General features: G+C 48.6%; 1 protein-coding gene across 3 annotated transcripts in view; it reads left to right on the top strand.

The window, feature by feature from the left end:
* Window positions 1-724: 724 nt before the first annotated feature.
* Window positions 725-15,802, top strand: part of ZNF398 (zinc finger protein 398) — a 32,285-nt gene continuing 17,207 nt past the window's right edge. Inside the window, exons 1-4 of one of the 3 annotated variants that reach the window (XM_086687410.1) lie at window positions 725-1,044; window positions 5,811-6,206; window positions 14,046-14,172; window positions 14,743-14,856. In XM_086687410.1, the coding sequence (XP_086543536.1) occupies window positions 1,021-1,044; window positions 5,811-6,206; window positions 14,046-14,172; window positions 14,743-14,856 (661 nt within the window). In that variant the 5' untranslated portion in view covers window positions 725-1,020. Of the gene's footprint in view, window positions 1,045-1,086; window positions 1,662-1,791; window positions 1,904-5,810; window positions 6,207-14,045; window positions 14,173-14,742; window positions 14,857-15,802 lie in introns of those variants that run through there. The other 2 variants (XM_086687401.1, XM_086687418.1) reach the window with 2 other exon arrangements.

Raw genomic sequence — 15,802 nt, 5'->3', positions numbered from 1 at the left:
CAAGAGCAGGTGCCCCAACGGGATGGTTCTCATACTTTTGTGATTTAGTGTTACTTTGACCGTTACGGGCATTGACTTGATTCATTTGTTGAAATACAGGCTCGGGAGGATTTTCATTCACGTCGAGCATGTTCGAACTGAGGGCTGTGCTAGAAACTCAGGATTGTGTGGTTGTCTTAACTGTAACACCCACGACCTCCAATAATAACACTCGGCTCTCTCCTGTTCATCAGCACAGACGCAGCAAATCGCAACCTCAATAATCCGAGACTGCAGACTTCACTTTTGGTCCTAACACAGGCCACATGAGACGTAAGCCGCTTCACCTTGTTAGCCACAGTGCTATGTCTGCAAATGACGGACGTCTCTTCGTCGCAGATTTGTGCCTCTCGGTCACTCGTCGTAACGCACCGGCTCGCTCCGGCCGGTCTGGCTCTCGCACTCCGCCGATCGCCACCTTTCCAAACTGGGCTGTCTTCCCGCCGGTGCGCCTCCCGTCGTGCGGTGCCCGCTAACCGGGCCCTCAGGAAGAAAGGCGCTGCCGGGAACGAGCCCTGGGTTGGGGATGGGTCCTAAGCTCCTCTCTGATAGATACAGCCTCTGGGGGTAAACGAGAAACCAGAAACCTCGGGCGCCGCACCTCCACCGCCGGGGCGGAAGTGGCCGCCGGGGCCGGCAGGGGGCGCGCTGCGGCGGCGGGCGGGCGGCGCGGGCCTGCGGCGCGTCTAGGCCGGAGCCGTTTCCAGGGTGAGCTCGGTGGCCACAAAGCGCCAGCTGAGGGGCCGCTGCGGGCCGAGCGCCGCTGAGCCTGCCCGCCTCCTAAGCTTCACCGGCCGGCCGCCGTGCCTCCGCTGCGTCCCGGCGCCCCGAGCAGCCGCGCGAGTCCGGGCAGGGAAGGCAGAGCCGGGAGGGCGCCGCCTGCGGAGAGACCCGGGGCCGGCCTGCGTGGGGCCGCGCGCGGCGGCGGCAGCAGCGGCGACGACGACGACGACTCCGGCCCGGGCCGGACAGCGCAGGGCCATGGCCGAGGCGGCCCCGGCTCCGGTAAGAGCGGCCCGCGCGCCGAGCGCTGCGAGCCCGGGACGGTCTGGGCGCCTAGAGCTCAGCGCCGCGGACCCGCGGGAGGGGAGGAGGTCGGGTCGCCCGGCCTGTCAGGCGCGGGGCCCCGGCGCAAGGGCGCTCCCGGGGTCCCGCCGGCGGGCAAGGGCCTGAGGCGCCGAGTGGGGACACCGACGCCGAACTCCGGCCCGGGACGGCGGCGCCCCCTCCCCCATCGTGCGGTCCCGGCGCCTCGGGTGCGAGGCCCGGGGCTCCTCCTTCCCATTCGGACGTTTAGAGCCGAGAGCGCGTCTTCCGCTAATGAAAGAGGAATGAGTGAAGAGGGGCTCCTCCCGCTCGGTGTCAGCCCCGCCACTGCCCGCCAGACGCGCGGCGGGCAGGAAGCTTGGTTGGGTGTTTCCATCAGCGTTCTCCGGCTCCGGCAGCCGTCCGCACGGAATCACGTTCGGGGCCGTCCGCCGGAGCCCCTCGCGGCCGCGGATGCGGCGCGGACGGTAGCCCCCGGGCGGGACGAAGGACTGCGTGAGCGCCGGGGTCCCCAGCGCCCGGTAGATGACAACGCGCGCCACTCTAGGCCCTCCGTCTGTGCTGCTGAACGACTGGTGCGGTTCCGAGGACCAGATAGCCTTATACGTGTTTATTCGTCCCGCGGCTATTTCCCGCAGGCGGGCAGCGAGCCAGGCCCTCTCCCAGTTGCTAGGGCCGCGGAGGTGACCAACGTAGTCCCTGCGCACAAGAGCCACGTAGAAGGAGCAGGGACCGGCCCAGTAGCATAGGACTGAAACGGACGCCGTGCATTTTGTCAGCCAGGAAGCCTTTGGTCGCCCCAAGGAGAGCCGTTTTAGTGAGTCAGGAAACAGAATGGGCAATGGAGTGCCTGGAAAGTGAGGAGGAAAAGAGGGAGCAGGTAGCGATGGGGTGGGGAGTAGGGTAGAGAGGAACGCGGTGTCTGCCCTTGGATCTGTTTTCCTTTTTCCTTTTTTTTTTTTTTTTTACCAGAGTAAAGATGATCAAGCCTCAATGCCAACCCTATTTAATAGAAATAAAGTGGAAACTACATATGTACCTTTAAATTTTCTAGTACTGGCATTTAAAAAGTGCAAATAGATGAATTTAATTTTAATATATTTTATTTAATCCAAAGCATACGGAATATTTCAGTGTGTAACCAATATTGAGAATGTTTTTTGTCGGGGGCAGGGGACGCCCGGGTGGCTCAGTCGATTAAGGATCTGACTGCTGGTTTTGGCTCAGGTCATGATCGCCTGGTTTTGTGAGTTCAACCCCCCCCCCCCCCCCCCATCTGACTCTTAGGCTCTGCACTGGCTGCATGGAGCCTGCTTAAGATTTTCTCTCTCCCTCTGCCCCTCCCCCACGTGCACTGTCTCTCAAATAAACTTAAAAAAAAAGAAAAGAATTTTAGAATTTTAGAGCACACACTAGTCGGGGGAGGGGGAGAGAGGTAGAGGGAGAATCCCAAGCAGGCTCCATGCTCAGTGCACAGCCTGAGCCAGAGGCAGACCTGAATCTCAGGACCCTGAGATCGTCACCTGAGCCAAAACCAGGAGTCAGATGCTCAACCCACTGAGCCACCCCAGGTGCTCCCAATATTAAGAACTTACTAATGAAGTTTTCCATTTTCCCCCCTCATACTAAGTCTGCAGAATCTGGTGTGTATTTTAAACTTCCAGCACGTCCCAGTCACAATACCCACATTTCAAGTGCTAATAGCCACATGCGGTTCCCATTTTGAATGGTGCGGGTCTGCCTTTACCGAGAAGAATTAGGAGACATTGAACTACTGACCATAAAAAAGAGAAAAGAACAATGTCCCTAAAAGTGTGGAAAGCGTTGGCATTCAGAGCATAAGTGGAGAGATTAGTTTTAAATAGGATGCGTGCAACCTTTTCCTGTGGGAAGGAAGGAAGAAAGCATGGATTAAGCTACTGATGAGTTTGAAGTGAGAAGCCAGTGTAATAGGAGAAAGTTGAGAGAGTTGCAGGCTAATTACTCTTTCTTCTCAAAGTAGGAGGCCATGTTGTCCCCTGAGGTTGAGGGGGACTGCAGTGGACAAGGGTCTCATTGCCCCACGTGTGCTCTCTGCACCACCAGCATCAGCATCACCCGGCAGCTTGGTAAAAATGCAGAATCTCAATTTGCCTCCCAGGCCTGCTGAATCAAAGTCTGCATTTTTATTTCTTAGCTTATTTATTGTAGAGAGAGAATGCGCGCACGTGCAAGTGAGCAAGCACGAGTGGGGGAGGGGCGGAGAGATGGAGAGAGAATCCTAAGCAGGCTCCACACTGTCGGCGCTGAGCCAGATGCGGGGCCGATCTCATGACCTGAGCTGAAATTAAGAGTTGGACGCTCAACCATCAAAGTCTGCCTTTTGACAAGATCTGCAGATGATTCTCGGGCACGTTAGTTTGAGAAGCGTTGTACTAAAAGTTTAAGGGGTGTGCGGGGGGGGGGGGGGGTTGCAGTGGCTACTATATGGAATGGGAAGAAAAGCGTAGGGGGCACCAGACAATGTTGAGTTCCTGCTGAGCTTAGAGACCACTGGTGTGGGGTGACACCAGTTTTCCCTGTCGTGTGACTTCCTTTAGTAGGGTTTACCAGCTTGCTTACAGGAACAGAGAAGGAACAGTTAGACTGATTCAGAGCTGGAGCAGGTGAGGCAGAAAGACAGAAAGGGGTTGAAGGTGGTTGAAATGATGCACCGAGGAAGGAAACAAAGCCTGTAACGGGCTGGGAAGCCAGGAGCAAATGGCTTGGGCAGGGGTTTAGTGGGATTGCAGAGCAGGTGGTGGGTGAGCTGGAGAGATGGGAGGTTGTGGCCAGGGAACGGGTTGTCAAATTCATAGAGTCGCAAGGCTTTGTGGAGGTCATTCTGGTCCAATCTCCCCTATGTTGTAGGACCTTCCTTCCTTTCTTTCTTTCTTTAATTTTGGAGAGAGAGAGAGAGAGAGACCATGAGCTGGGGAGAGGGGCAGAGAGAAAATATTTTAATGTTTTATTTATTTTTGATAGAGCGCAAGTGGGGGAGGGGTAGAGAGAGGAGAACAGAGGATCTGAAGCAGGATCTGCACTGACAGCAGTGAGCCCGGTGTAGGGATCGAACCCAAGAACCGCAAGATCATGACCTGAGCTGAAGTCGGATGATGAGAGAGAAAATCTTAAGCAGGCTCCACGCTCAGCGGGGGCTGTGTCTCATGACCCTGGGATCATGACCTGAGACAAAAGCAAGAGCTGGACACTCAACAGACTGACCCACCTAGGTTCCCTGGAATTTCTTTTTTTTAATATACATTTTATTTCACAGCATTTTCAGTGATGGGGCAGCCTGGTATTTTCTTGGAAAGATCTAGTTTCAAAAATTTTTTATGTAGGACAGAGTTTGCCTGCCTGAAAATTCCATGTTCTAGTTCTGCCCTCTGGAATAAATGCAATATAATATTTAAAATATTAAACATTAAATAAAAAATGATAATGTTCTGGGGGCACCTGGGTGGCTTAGTCAGTTAAGTGTCTGACTTCAGCCCAGGTCATGATCTCACGGTTCATGAGTTCAAGCCCTACATTGGGCTCTCTGCTGCTCTGCTCTCAGCGAAGATTCAGATCCTCTGACCCCCTCTCTCTTTGCCCCGCCTCCCTGCTCTCTTGCACATGCACCCTCTCTCTCAAAAATAAATAAACATTGGGGCGCCTGGGTGGCTCAGTCGGTTAAGCATCCGACTTCGGCTCAGGTCATGATCTTGCAGTCCGTGAGTTTGAGCCCCGCGTCGGGCTCTGTGCTGACAGGTCAGAGCCTGGAGCCTGTTTTGGATTCTGTGTCTCCCTCTCTCTCTGACCCTCCCCCGTTCATGCTCTGTCTCTCCCTGTCTCAAAAATAAATAAACGTTAAAAAAAATTTTTTTAAATAAAAAAAATAAATAAACGTTAAAAAAATTTTAATTAAGGGGGCTCCCAGGTGGCTCAGTTGGTTAAGCATCCAACTTTGGCTCAGGTCATGATCTTGCGGGTTTGGGGGTTCGAGCCCTGCATCGGACTCTGTGCTGACAGCTCAGAGCTTGGAACTGCTTCAGATTCTGTGTCTCCTCTCTCTGCTCCTGCCCCTCCTGCACTCTGTCTCTCTCTCTCTCTCTCTCTCTCTCTCTCTCTCTCAAAAATGAATAAACATTTAAAACATTAAAAAAAATTTTAATTGAAAAAAGTCTGTTCTGCCTAACGTTTTAGAACCATCAAATATTTGAAAATATGTTTTCTCCATGCTCAATACTCTCAGCTTTTTAAAGTATTACAGAATGGTACGGTTGAGGTTCGTAAGCAGGGTGGTGGACAGGGCTGGAGCATAAATCAATAAAGGTTTTATCAGAAGGCAGTGAGTCCAGAGGAACCTAGAAAGATCTGGTGCACGTAGGCCTTTTCCAGAAATAGAGGATGCAGCAGCAACCCGAGCCTCTGGACAATTGGCTCTACAGCGTACAACACCCCGGGGGATAGGCCAGGCTGGTTCTGAATCCAGTGTCCCTCACTGTCTGACTTCATTTATCCCTGAACCGCCAAAGCAGTCCTCTTGGCTTTTATTGCTGACGAGCACCATAAAGATGAAGCTTTTGCAGGCAGTGCTAAAACTGTATTTAGATGAATCACAGCTGGTTAACCAGCCAACCAGTCCTTCTTTGATTTTAGTTTGGCTTAGGGTTCCTTCCAACACTCAGTGTCTTGTCTCCTCTCTCCACCGCGTACAGACTTCTGAATGGGACTCTGAATGCCTTACCTCCCTGCAGCCCCTTCCTCTTCCCACGCCCCCGGCAGCAAATGAGGCCCACCTGCAGACGGCAGCCATCTCCCTGTGGACCGTGGTGGCAGCCGTGCAGGCCATTGAGAGAAAGGTGGAGGTCCACAGCCGGCGCCTCCTGCACCTGGAAGGACGGACGGGGACGGCGGAGAAGAAGCTGGCCAGCTGTGAAAAGACAGTGGCTGATCTCGGGAACCAGCTGGAGGGCAAGTGGGCCGTGCTGGGGACCCTGCTGCAGGAGTACGGGCTGCTGCAGAGGCGGCTGGAGAACTTGGAGAACCTGCTGAGAAACCGAAACTTCTGGATCCTGCGACTGCCGCCGGGGATCAAAGGGGATATCCCAAAGGTAATTCCCTCGCCCCTTCTGGGTGGAAAGTGGTACCACTAGTCCATAGACTAGGAGTAAGGGATCCCGTTGGCCAGTCAGGCTAAAGGAGCGATTAAGTTGTGTTTTGTTCATCTATTTGGGAAACATTTCACGTTCAATTTAGCTGTGATTTGAAGTGTCCGACTGAAGATTAGAAACCTCTTTCCAATTCAGAGTTGGCTACCTGGCAGATAGATTTTGTTTTTCTCTTCAGCTTTCTCCTGCCCTTTATCTCCGAGTCCCTTTTGTCTTTGTTAACCTGTCTGCTTCGTTCTTGGTGCGGAAGCTAAATTAAATATCATTTCAATCAGCCCTTATGAATTTGTTGGTAATTCTGGTGAAAAGAGGAGTCTGGGGGAAGAGCTGGCAAGTAGATGGTTTGGGGCTCTCTGTAGGCCTAAGATTGGCATGATCCTGCCCTTTAGTACCCTTTACGGAAGTATGTTGTGGGGCTAGGGCCCGGCCCTTTTGCAGGGAGTGGCCCATACACCAGAAGAAAATAAACTTCATTCTTAATCTATGAAACACAGCCTCGAGGCATCTGGTTTTCCTGAGCACATACTGTCTACTGAATATCTATATCCTGGAGGCACAGCACTGAACAATTCATGTAAGCTTCCCTGGAGCTTAAATTTTAGTGGAGAAAGACAGAAAATATAAACAGACAAGAATATAAATCCATTTAGGTGCAAGTAGATTAAAAAAAGTGCTATTCGGTGATTTAGTTTTTGGTGGGTTTTCAGAGCAGCTCTCATAAAGGTGCTAATATTTAGGCTGAGACTGAATGACAGGAAGGACGCAGCTGTGAGAAGATCTGAGGAAGAACTTTCTAGGCGGTGACGATGCCCCGTGCAAAGTCCTGAAGACAAACAAACGTTGAACACTGAAGGCAAGGGGAAACCCATTAGCTGGGATGCGGTGAAAACAGGCCTGTGCCTAGAGAAATGGATGAGGTCACGTTATTTAGGGCAGTGTTTTTCAGCACTGACTGTACACAGGAATCACCCGAGGGCTTTTTCCATTTTGGTGGGCATCACACCTAGAGATTCTGATTTAGTGGGTCCTGGATGAGGCTAAAACACAAATCTTAACATCTCCGTGGTGGGGTCTAATGTGCAACCGGGGCTGTGAATCACTGATGTAGGGGTCTGAGACCAAGGTAAGGAATTGGTTTTATCTTGGGTATAATGGAAAGAAATTGAGGGTATTAAACAGAGGAGTTCTATCTGGTTGATATTTTGAACAAATCACTTTGGCTGCTCCGTAGGAGACGGATCAGGTTGGTAGGAATAGAAGCAGGGAGGGGCGCCTGGGTGGCGCAGTCGGTTAAGCGTCCGACTTCAGCCAGGTCACAATCTCGCGGTCCGTGGGTTCGTGCCCTGCATCAGGCTCTGGGCTGATGGCTCGGAGCCTGGAGCCTGTTTCCGATTCTGTGTCTCCCTCTCTCTCTGCCCCTCCCCCGTTCATGCTCTGTCTCTCTCTGTCCCAAAAATAAACGTTGAAAAAAATAAAAATAAAAAAAAAAGGAATAGAAGCAGGGAGAAAACAAGAGGCAGCTGCAATAGTGGGAGAGATGAGAGTGGCTTGGGTGAGGGCAGCCGTGGTGGAGACGGATAGTGGGCAGATTCCGGACTTTTGGCGGAGATGCTGGGTAGAAGTCACGGATGGAAATTTGGTAATGAAGAACAACGATAATTTTAAATTTAGTGTGTGATAATTTACATAGAACTTGTTCTAAGTGCTTTGGTTATTTTCATAGGAACCCTAACTTGCCCAAGATCATTTAGTTACTAAATATAAGTAATAGAGTAGTATTGCAACCCAGCTGGCTCCAGAGCATATGCTCTTAACCACCTTAGGTTTACTGACTGTTAGGCTTTTGGCTCCAAGAACCCGATGGATGGTGGTGACATTTACTGAGATGGGGACTATCTTGAGGAGTGGGAAGGAATTAGGAGCTCTCTTTTGGCAGTATTAGGTTTGAGGTGCCCGTGATACAGTCAGGAGAGATGTTAAGTGGTCCCCGCGGCTCAGAGCGGAGTAATATTTGGCAGTCATGGGTGCACAGACCCTGTTGAAAGTCCTGAGACTGGAGGTGATTGCCTCAGGAGAAAGCATGGCAAAGCAGGGAGAAGAGTCCAGGGACCATGCTCCAGGGGCAGGCAGAGCTGGCAAAGGAGACCAAAAGGAGTGGCCAGCGAGATGGAAACAAGATAGGAATGTATGTGGCATCAGAGGACGAGGAGGAAAAGCATTCAAGGAGAAGCTGTCATTTGGATTGCATGTCACTGAGAGGTCTAGAAAGATGCAGACAGAGTATGATTTGGCAACACAGACTTTGCCGGAGACCTTGCTAAGACGCGGGGCCTAGAAGTCTGGGAAGGGCAGGTTGAAGAGTGAGTGGGAAGGGAGAAAAGGGAGAGAATGATGACCGATGCCTCTTTCCAGGTTTGCAGGGAGGGATATCAGAGTCAGCATCTGATAGAGAACCTTCCCCAGTGTGTTTTACTTGTGTGTCTGGAGGGGAGGGTGGGGAGTTCTTTGGGATAATTTATACTTAGTATTGCCATAAGATTAGTAGAAAAGGTAAGTTAAGATTAGTAGAAAAGGTAAGTTAAAGTGTGTACCCATTGTCTTACCTAGATAAATGGATAACGTTTAAACTCTCCATCTTAAACTCCAAAATCATATAGAAGATAATGTGATATTTCTTTAAGATATCTTCATGAAGTTAGAACATATTAGAGATTTATTAGCTTTAAATATGGAAGTAAAATTTGCGTCTTTGCTTTGTTGAAAATACTCTTCTTATTCTGTCTTTACTTTATTTTTATGTTTGTTTATTTCTTTTTGAGAGAGACAGAGAGCTGGGGAAGGGCAGAAGGAGAGAGAATCCCAAGCAGTCTTCTCGCTGTCAGCACAGAGCCTGACTCAGGGCTCAAACTCATGAACCATGAGATCATGACCAGAGCCAAAATCAAGAGTCAGACACTTACTGACTGAACCCCTCCCCCCCCCCGCCCCCACCGCCAGGTGACCCTGTCCTTACTTCTGAGTGCCAAGTTCAGAATAATCTTCCCTCAGTTTTCTTCTTACTTTCAATTTTAAACTGTGGTAAAATGTGCACAACCTAAAATGTACCATTTTCGCCACGTTTAAATGCCCAGTTTAGTGGTACTCAGTACATTCACATCACTGTGCAACTACCAACACCATCCATCTCCACAACTTCCCAAACTGAAACTCTGTCTCCATTAAACGCTAATCCCCCAGCCCCTCTGCCCCGGCCCCTGGCGCCCACCATTCTGCTTTCTGTCTCTGTGAATTTGACTCTTCTGAGTTCCTCATATAAATGAGATCATACACTATTTGTCCTTCCGTGACTGGCTTATTTCACTCAGCACAATATCTTCCAGGTTCACCCATGTTGTATCAGCATTTCCTTTTTAAGGCTGAATACTCCACTTCTCTCAGAATTTTAAAGGCATCGGTCCTTTGTCTCATAACATCGAATGCCATTGATGATAAACCTTAATACCAAATCAATTCCAAATTAATATTTCAGCATTAATTCCAAATGAACACCAAATCTGTTTACAAGAAATCTGTTCTCTAGAATCTTCCCATTTGTACTTGGTTTTTTTTTTTTGTACTTGTTTTTCTAAAACGTGTTGAGGGTGTGTCTTCGTGTATGTCTTTTAACATTTGTGTCACACACTTGGTGTTATCTTTCATTCGGAAGATGGGTGTCTTGTTCGGCTCTGGAAACTTTTCTTCCATAATCCTATTTTTAGAATATTTCATCCCCATTTCTCCTGTTTTTTCTGGAACTACCATCTGACTCATGGTGGGTTGTGATCTTTGTCTCTAACTTTCCCTTCCTATTATTCACCTTTTTCTTTTTTTTATTTCAAAAGAATTTTTTTATGTTTATTTTTGAGAGAGAGAAAGGGCGTGAACGGGGAAGGGGCAGGGAAAGAGGGAGACACAGAATCTGAAGCAGGTTCCAGGTTCTGAGCTGTCAGCACAGAGCCCTACAGGGCTCAAACTCATGAACTGTGAGATCATGACCCAAGCTGAAATCAGACACTTAAGCGACTGAGCCACCCAAGCACCCCCTATTCACCTATGTTTATTTACCTTTGAGACAGAGAGAGAGCGTGAGTGGGGGAGAGGCAGGGAGAGAGTGAGACACAGAATCTGAAGCAAGCTCCAGGCTCTGAGCTGTCAGCACAGAACCCGACGCGGGGCTTGAAGGCACGAGTCATGAGATTGTGACCTGTGCTGAAGCCGGTCGCCCAACCGACTGAGTCACCCAGGTGCCCCTCACCTTTAAAAATTTTTTTTAAAGTTTGTTTATTTATTTAAAAAAAAATGTTTAACGTTTATTTGTTATTGAGAGACAGAGACAGAGCACAAGCATGGGAGGGGCAGAGAGAAGAGGAGACACAGAATCTGAAACAGGCTCCAGGCTCTGAGCTGTCAGCACAGAGCCGTGGGGCTCGAACTCACAAACTGCAAGATCATGACCTGAGCTGAAATCGGACGCCCAACTGACTGAGCCACCCAGGCACCCCATATTTATTTATTTATTTAGAGAGCGCACGCATGTGCAAGTGGGGGGAGGGGGAGAGAGAGAATCCCAAGCAGGCTCTGCACTATCAGTGCAGAACCTGATACTGGGATCAAACCCACAATCCATGAGATCCTGACCTGAGCTGAAATCAAGAGTCAGATGCTTAACTGACTGAGCCACCCAGGAGCCCCTTGTTCACCTTTTTAGAGTTTCATCACCTTCCTTTCCAGACTTTCTCATTTTTATTTTAAAAATTACATATTTAGGGGTGCCTGGGTGTGGCTCAGTTGGTTGAGTGACCGGCTTCAGCACAGGTCATGATTTCATGGTTCGTGGGTTCGAGCCCCGCGTCGGGCTCTGTGCTGACAGCTTGGAGCCTGGACCCTGCTTTGGATTCTGTGTCTCCCTCTCTGTCTCTGCTCCTCCCCCACTCATGCTCTGTCTCTCTCTCTCAAAAATAAATAAACATTAAAAAAAATTACATATTTAATTTTCAAGAATAGTTATTTCTATCTCCTTTTTTTGAAGCAACCTGAATTTATTTAAATGGATGTGATATTCAAATGTCTCTGGGAATATGTGTTAGAGGCTTGTTTAATTTGTTCATTGTTTTTTTGTTTTTGTTTTTTTTTTCATGTTTGTTTATTTTTGAGACAGAGAAAGACAGAGAATGAATGGGAGAGGGTCAGAGAGAGGGGGACACAGTCTGAAGCAGGCTCCAGGCTCTGAGCTGTCAGCACAGAGCCTGACGCGGGGCTCAAACTCACGGACTGTGAGATCATGACGTGAGCCGAAGTCGGATGCTTAACCGACTGAGCCACCCAGATGCCCCTCTTCATTGTTTTTTCTTCTAGGATCGTTTGTAGTGTTTGTGTATCCTCACAGCATCATTTTTTTTAATATTGAGTAAACCTAGGTTGTGTATCCATAAGTGACAGGCTCAATTGATTAATAGGTTAATGACAGGAAGCTGGCATGTCTCCTCGGCCACCGTGTGAGTCTGTTTAACCAAAAGATCTTTCCTTTACAGCAGAGAGCTGCCTCCATTGATGCTAGACATAGTTGGGCTTTGCTTTGAGGTGCCCTGGTGAGGAGCAAGTACGGGGTGCAGGGACCACCCAGAGACCAGGAGGGAAGTGGTACTCTGTGTCATCACATGCCCTCTGGAAGTGCATGCTGTCTCCAGGTGGGCTGGGCTGTTAGATGTCCTTAGAGGTGATGTCTGCTGTTTCAGCTCTGGGGTAAACGCTGCCACTTCCTCCCTCTGCCAGGGCAGTGGAGGGGTCCCTGCTAGTCCCAAGATACACCTTCAAACTGCAACCCATAATCACTTTTCTTCCCACTCATTCATTGTCTCTGCCGGCTTTGAGCTTGGAATTCTCTGGATTCTTCAACTGCAGTCTGTCCTTCGCGGAGTAGCGGAGCTGCGGCTTCCTCCCACACCCTGGACCCCAGCGCGTGCCCATCGTTTGGGTCTCGGTGCGAAACTCATCAAAAACTCTGGTCTAGTGATGGCTTCTCCTTATTCTTGGCACTGCTTTAGAGATATGGGGCGTCTAGGTGGCTCAGTTAAGTGTCTGAGTTCGGCTTAGGTCATGATCTCGTGGTTCATGAGATCAAGCCCTGCATTGGGCTCTGCGCTCCCAGTGAGGAGCCTGCTTTGGATTCTCTGTCTCCCTCTCTCTCTGCCCCTCCCCTCCTCAAAAATAAAAAAACATTAAAAGAAAAAAAGATTTAGTCCCTGCTGATCTTATTTACTGTCATTTCAGTAGAACTCAGGGAGGGAAGGAAGATACATATGTGTTTAGTTCATAGCCTTGAACCAGAATCCCATCCTGATCCTTTTTTTTTAATCATTATTTTGTCATGTGTTTTTGTTGTAAGGTATCACAAATCTTTTGTGTAGTGACATTAGATACAATTATGTCATCTACACTTGCCCTCACCCTGGATTTAGGTGCTGAGCAAGTGTAAAGTAAGTAATTTAAAGTTCTAGCCCCTAAAGAACAAAATTTCTAGTTGGAAAATGAAGCAATTAGAAAATAAACCCAGTTGCCTCATAGTATTGCATAGACCTTTGACTCTTAATGAGTATGTTAAGTTTATGAAAATAAATACGTATGGTTTTCATTGAATTTTTTAATTTTGGGAAAAAAATGTGTGTGTGTGTGTGTCTATAGTAGATACCAGAAATGTTTCTTCTTCTCTGATATTCCTTTTTCCATAGTATCCTGTTTTTATTTTATGGGTGGTGTAATATCTCTCAAATCTTTGTGGGAATACTAGTTAGGAGGTGGTGGTGGTTTGTTTTTGTTTTTTAAATTCTGTTGCCTGGGTATTTGTTTCCTTCCACATTTTCCTCCCTTATTTTAGTCTTTCTTGTTCAAGTGGCCGACTTTGCTAAATGGGCATTGACAGTTAGTGCTTAGCTTGTATTTCAGAATTTAACTACAGGAAGCTGTCTGGTGACAGGAGGGTGAGCTAGCCTTATGATCAGCTAGATGCCAGAATGAGGCGATAGTGCCCGTACTAGGTACCTTAAATTCCCCAGGCAACTCTTATACTTCATTACAGAAGAACCTTCCAGTTTTTACCTAGGGAAAAGTGCCTGGCTTTGGACGAAACTTTGCCAGAGGGTGGGGGGATTCTGTTCTGCGTATGACCATTCCCTACATGAAGCCCGAGCTCCCAACTCGGCAGGCTTCATCATTGTCCTCTGAAAGTAATCTCCTGTTTTCCATGCTTACATGTTTTTCCTGTTCCCATTAGGCCTGTTAATAACCCACCAGAGCCCCATCTCTTCTGGACTCATCCCAGCCCTATTATAGCTCGATATCCAAAATTTCTGGTCCATGTCTTCAATTTGAATGTGACCATATGCTTATTTTGGGCAGAAACCGTATTTTTGTAATCTTGGCACTTAGGATAAAGCTTGTACGTAGTGGGTATTCAGAACATGTTGTATCGTGTGAATTATATACTGCTTTGCATCTGTGCCTCTCTCCGTGAGGGACTGTTTACAAGTCATTTGCTCCAACCTCCCAAAACTGGTCGCTCTAAAGTTTATTGCCTTTCTCCTTGAAAACATCTTCAACTCCTAGAGGTCGGGTCTGTGCCCTGTTTTTCCTGTATCCCTCCTGCATCCCACACAGTCTTTGTGTGACAAGTAGGCACTTAGTAAGATTGGCTAAATGACTGAATTGCAGTGGGAGGGACTAACTCCAATATGATTATAATTTCAGGTGCCTGTGACATTTGATGATATCTCCATCTACTTTTCCACTCCAGAGTGGGAAAAATTAGAAGAATGGCAAAAAGAGCTTTACAAGAATATCATGAAGGGCAACTACGAGTCTCTTATCTCCATGGGTGAGGCTAAGTTGGCGCCTTTTGAATGAGGGGACCCCAGCTCCACGGGGGCTTAGAGCAGTCCCTTTCCCTCCAGTGGTCCTCATTTTCCCTCTGTCCCCACACACTTCAGATTCTAGGTGCAAGCCAGAGATTTCCAGTTCACCCTTCCCAAGTAGGAAATCATAATCTCTCCTGCCAGTTCATCGGATGGAGAATGAAGCTCAGGGTTAGGGGTCTCCCAGTTGCAGTGGTTTCCATAGGTGTTCTTCACTTTGAAAGGGCCTTGTTCTCCCCCTTGAGGCAACTGTCCCTCTTCCTCAGTGAAAGTAGCAGGTGGGCAGTGCTAAAGTAGCACCATGCCTTTCCCATCACCTCTCCTCTCATGTGCGTTCCCAAGAGATGTCATCCGTACAGGAGGGGAGTGGAAGGGGAGGAGCGCTCCAACTTGTTAGCGCCCAACTTGTTAGAATCTGAAACAAGTTCCCTGGGACTGTGGACCTCAAAGCCTACAATTCAGCCTTAATGGTAATTAGTTGTCATCCTCATTGAGCTCTTTGTCATACCTCCTTTCCCTTCTTCCTCTCCTAGATTATGCCATGAATCAACCTGATGTCTTATCTCAGATTCAGCCGGAAGGAGAGCATAACACAGAGGAGCAGGCAGGACCAGAGGACAGTGAGATTCCCACAGACCCCAGTGAAGGTAAGTAGGAGAGGAGATGATCCCCTCCTTGTCTCCCCTTCCTGGTCAGAGACGATGGCTCAGAACTAAGTAAGCAGGGCTTGGGGCTTCTAGAGCCTCTCCAATCTCAATCAGCTAGACCGTGAGTAATGCCTGACCCTCAGACACTTAAATAGGAGGGAGTATTAGAGATCGCCTGTCCCCACGACTACCGCACCTCTGAGGGCTATTCATGGTGTTCCGTGACTGGTTCCCACACCTAATTATCTGGTAAAATTAACATCCTTAGATGGCAGGGGAAGCGGTTATGCTTTCCTGGAGGGAAGTGGCTTCAGTGAATATACACCGGGCGGGTCAGAAATGATGGGGGGCGGTGGGCGTCCGCAGGGTCCCTCGGAGATGCGCTTAATCGGCGGAGCCCAATGATGGCCACCTGGGCAAAGTGAACTTCACCTGGTTTGGGAGCCAGCTGTCATTAATGAGCCCTCCGTACTTTATTTGGTTGGCAGTTGCCTGCTGTTGTGTGCAAAGACTGCTCAGCCAAGTACAGTTGTAGTGTTTGTCTCAAGTCCCACCTCTGCGGTCAGAAAAAGCTCACCATTTCGTTCTTTGTTGGACAGAAAGCTCACAGAAAGTTCATCCTTCAGACCACTCTATTAGATGAACTTTTCTTGGAACCCACCCCCTCTCCCGGGCACTATTTTTTTTCTAACGTTTCATGATGAAAATTTCTAAATAGAAAAGTTGAAATAATTTTACAGTGAACACCTAGATACCTACCACCTAGATTCTGTCACTAACAGTTTACACGTATTTATCCGTCTCTGCATCCCTATCAATCCATCCTATTTTCAGTGTATTTCCAGTTCAATACACACATCAGTACATTTCCCCAGAGGGGCGCCTGGGTCATCTCAGTTGGCTTGGTGCCCAACACTTGATTGCGGCTCAGATCATGATCCCAGGG

Source organism: Puma concolor, chromosome A2, assembly GCF_028749965.1.
Source record: "Puma concolor isolate L17-30 chromosome A2, mPumCon1.1.hap2, whole genome shotgun sequence".
NCBI lineage: Eukaryota > Metazoa > Chordata > Mammalia > Carnivora > Felidae > Puma > Puma concolor.
The sequence above is the reverse complement of the archived record's forward strand: the minus strand, read 5'-3'. Positions and strand labels throughout refer to the sequence as shown.